The sequence below is a fragment of the Alosa pseudoharengus genome, unplaced genomic scaffold (genome assembly GCF_046254945.1).
Source record: "Alosa pseudoharengus isolate Yale_2024_CS ecotype anadromous, Long Island Sound unplaced genomic scaffold, YU_APseudo_1.1 YU_APseudo_1.1_scf_12, whole genome shotgun sequence".
In the NCBI taxonomy this organism is placed as follows: Eukaryota; Metazoa; Chordata; class Actinopteri; order Clupeiformes; family Clupeidae; genus Alosa; species Alosa pseudoharengus.
The window spans coordinates 6,319,847-6,323,801 of record NW_027468587.1 but is presented as its reverse complement, the minus strand read 5'-3'; the positions used below and the strand labels follow the sequence as shown (position 1 = coordinate 6,323,801).

Here is a 3,955-nt window from a genome sequence, read left to right as displayed (position 1 = left end):
CACAGCAGCGTTGGTTAAAAGGGATCATGAACAAAATATGTGACACAGGAACAGATATGGCGAACAATACAATATCTGGAATGTTCATGTAATAACACTATCAATCCAATGTGTGTCTCAACTGTTACCCGCTGACCATCTCACACATTTCTCTAGATTTTGCAACGACCTTACATGACACAGTGCCATGGAATATGCCAGTTTTTAGGGCACAGAATAATGTTTGTAATGATACCAGATACGTTTAACAAACATAAGTGTAATGAGCTATTCATTGTCAAATGTATGGTGAAGTGAAATTCTTACTTTGGAAAAAAAACATTTGCCGATATCCTTGGATGGGAGATACCTGTGTCGTTCAAATTTTCCATGATCAAAGAAGTCACATACGCATAGCAAAAATCACCACTTGTGCACGAAAGATAGTGTCTCAACTGTACACATGTCTCAACTGTACTCAGTCTACCAAGACTCCATGCTCAGTTGCACCCTGGAGTTGAGCCTATGATGTGCTACCTTTCCCTGTTCCCAATATTTAGAAAGGGACAAAGATGCTAACTTCTCAGACAGAATACAGCAGCAACCATAAAAAAATATAATTCAAAAGAAAATATGAAAGTCAAACGTATAGGCCTACTGTCAACACAGATTTGACAGAAAAGTGTGGGTCTCGTGTGCGTGAATCGCGAATCAGCTCCCACAGCCCCATCTGCAGGCTATATGGCTATGACACTCAAACAACTGAAAAACTCAATAAAAAAAGCTCCTTTATCGCTATTTGTTTATGGTTGAATTTCCCATTGTCCTGCCTAGGCCGGCTTCTCAAGAGAAAAATCTGGAAAGAACCCATTTAGTTTTTGTTTATACAACTTACTGTAACATGTTGGGAATTACCCAAGTAGTTGCAACAGGTCCTAAAATAGTCAGAACATTCCTTCTGTCCTTCTTTCTCCTTCTCTCTAGAGCTGGTGCATTCTCTCTCTCTCTCTCTCTCTCTCTCTCTCTCTCTCTCTCTCTCTCACCAAAACAGAGGCAACACATGTTTTGCAGATATTTGTGTTTTTGTCAAGTAGATATCTCAATCATACAGATAGTTTTTTGGCAACTATGTGTAGTATGTGTCAGGACTGTTCTATTTGTTTCCTCTAATTTTAGCATTCATGTACTGTGACTGATTGTCATACCTGAAGAAGTTCCTAGAATTAGACTTCCCTATCATGTTGCTGTCACTGGAATTTCCAGTGTCATTGCAGGTCCCATGTTATTTTCAATAATTGGGCTTCCCAGTAGAGCTGTGTAGCCTTTTTTTTTTTTTTTTTTTACTTATTCGCTTCACTTAAAAAAAAGAATAAGGTTAATAAGTCTCATGGTGACCTTTAGTAGTTAGTAGTAATTAAATTGGTAGTAATTTTGTTTTTGTTTTATCACCCTATGTAGGCTATAGCCTACTAGATGCCTGCAGAATATTAGCTTATAAAATGGGGAAGTTGTGTGGACATATTATATTATATTATATTATATTATATTATATTATATTATATTATATTATATTAGATGTGTAATCGTGGGTTTAGCCTACACATGATGGCTATATCGAAGGCGGAACGGTTATTAAGGGAATACTCGTTCAGTCGGATTTATATTACAACCGGACAGACAATGTCAAAGAAGACCTCGCATGTTATGACATTCGATGTTTATGTACTTACAAATGTGTCCTACATAGCTTGACGTTACAATTCTTATTTCATTTTATTATTTAATGTATTAATATCCACGAGGAAGTGTTATAGTTAAGTGGGTGCGTTCTTCAAACTAGTAGCTTAAAACGTCAGCTAGCTTGGAAGATGCGACTAACTCTACGAGCCCTGATATCTCATGGCCGTGTGGCCCGTAGAATGGGTCTGGGACCCGAGTCTCGGATCAACATGCTCAGGAACATTTTGACAGGACTAGTTCGGCATGAGAGAATAGAGACCACGTGGGCACGGGCAGATGAAGTCCAGTTCTACGCCGAGAAAGTAAGCATCTTTGTAGTAGGCCTAGGCTAACATCTAACGTTTGCTGACATACCAAGGGTTTGAAACTTAACATTAGTCTAGCCTACTGTCTAGTAAATAAATTGCCTAATAGAATAAAGTAGGTCTACTTTTTGCATTTACCAGTGTCTTGTAGTGTATTATGATGGGATGGGCTATACTTGTAAAGCAACGTCAAGTGTTCATGAATCCATGTTAGCCTAATACTAGATCTGTTTTTTTTTCCACCTCAGCTGATAGACTATGCGAAGAGAGGAGACACGGATGAGAAAGCGATGCAAATGGCCAACTTCTGGCTCACGGTATGTTCAGTAGTGTTCACTTCAATGACCTAGTCAAACTGTGAAGCCTGCCTTGGCTCATTGTAGGCTATCTAAATTGACCTCAGACCTGTAAATGCGTTGAAAACCCCTTATGTTGTGGCATTTTCTTATATTTCCTCTCCACATTCACAGGAAAAGGATTTGCTCCCCAAGCTTTTCAAAGTTCTAGCACCAAGGTTTGAGAACCAGAGCAAAGCTTACACATACATGGCACGGCTGCCCAACAGGGAGAACTTGGATCGCGCCGCCATGGCTGTGCTGGAGTACAAGGGCAACCCGTTCCCTCCACTCTTCCCAGCCAAACGGGAAAACGAACTGACTCTGATCAACCAGCTGCTGAAGGGCTACAGGGAGGAGCGGGCACAGCTTAGTGGCAGTAAACCCTGAGCTGCCACATAGCTGGGGTGTGGAAGTAGCTCAAAGAACAGTCTAAAGTTATCCTCAACAAGAGCTTTTTTTGTTTGTTTGTATGGGATGATCTACAGTGTTGCATTCATTTTTGAAGATTATTAAATGAGAACAAGAACATCATTGGCACTTAATGACGCATCCCAAAGTGAAATATTGAGAATGATGTCATTTATTGTATGTTATGTCCACTTCCTGGATGGCCCATGAGAGGGCACAATTTTCAGACAACACATGCCTCTTATTCTTATTCTCAAGAGACCTGATCGAAGCATATACATACACTTTTATTCACAGCGTCGCAATAAAGGAGAGAAACACAAGTCATTTTTAACAAAAACAAATCTTTTAATTTGGCAAAAAGTGTACATACACACAGCTGCTTCAGGTAAATTCCATTTGACACTTAAAACGTATTTGTTTAAGTCTTTGTGAACAGTAGTGTGCTCTTTATAGGCTCATTCTGACGTGCTTTCTACCCCTCTTGTTACTGTGCTGTTTTCTATAGTAGGCAACATTTGTAAAGTGACTGTCCTTGTATGTGCATCATTCATTAGATTACCCCTCTGGGTACCAATCATTAATATCAAATTATAAATTGTTTAGTTGTCGAAACATCAGCCAATAGATTAAGACGATCTGGACTTATGTGGGTATAATGAAAAACAAGGGAATGTACAATTTGAAAAAAGAAAAGGAAAAAAGCTTTTCCAGCAGAGTATCACATTAGTCTAAATCAAGTATGACTTCTGTGTATAGACACTAAATAATACCTCTTTATAAATGTCATTATACACATAACGTACCAGCCTATCTATCTTAAAGTCAAATATCAACACTATGCATGGTAAGTTATGCTGTTGACATAAATACAGTTTGAACACTTCTGCGAATGAGTCACAAATTATGAAATATTTATAGATACATATGAAAATAGTAAATACATTTACAAATAAAACATACATGACCCTTAACACATGAAAAAATGCATTAGATTGCATTATAGTTGCATTGGCATGAATAAACATGTGTGAGAAACAAGGTAACTTGAAAGTGCACCATGTAGTGTGCAGTTGAGAATGTTTGTAATGCAACAGGTTCTAGAACTACTAGCACTGCACCTCCAATCTCTTGGGACTGTGTCCAAACAAGTGCCATTACACTGAAGCTAAGGATAAAGACTCC

General features: G+C 38.5%; 1 protein-coding gene across 1 annotated transcript; it reads left to right on the top strand.

The window, feature by feature from the left end:
* Positions 1-1,631: 1,631 nt before the first annotated feature.
* mrpl17 (mitochondrial ribosomal protein L17) lies at positions 1,632-2,924 on the top strand. The gene is made up of 3 exons (XM_076279891.1): positions 1,632-2,021; positions 2,273-2,341; positions 2,495-2,924. The coding sequence occupies exons 1-3, from the start codon at positions 1,848-1,850 to the stop codon at positions 2,747-2,749; spliced, it is 498 nt and encodes a 165-aa protein (XP_076136006.1). The 5' UTR covers positions 1,632-1,847; the 3' UTR covers positions 2,750-2,924.
* Positions 2,925-3,955: the final 1,031 nt, after the last annotated feature.

Coding starts and splice junctions, on each gene's coding strand:
- mrpl17 (XM_076279891.1), top strand. CDS start 1,848: ATGCGACTAACTCTACGAGCCCTGATATCTCATGGCCGTGTGGCCCGT. Junction 2,022..2,272: donor TCCAGTTCTACGCCGAGAAA/GTAAGCATCTTT, acceptor TTTCCACCTCAG/CTGATAGACTATGCGAAGAG. Junction 2,342..2,494: donor TGGCCAACTTCTGGCTCACG/GTATGTTCAGTA, acceptor CCACATTCACAG/GAAAAGGATTTGCTCCCCAA.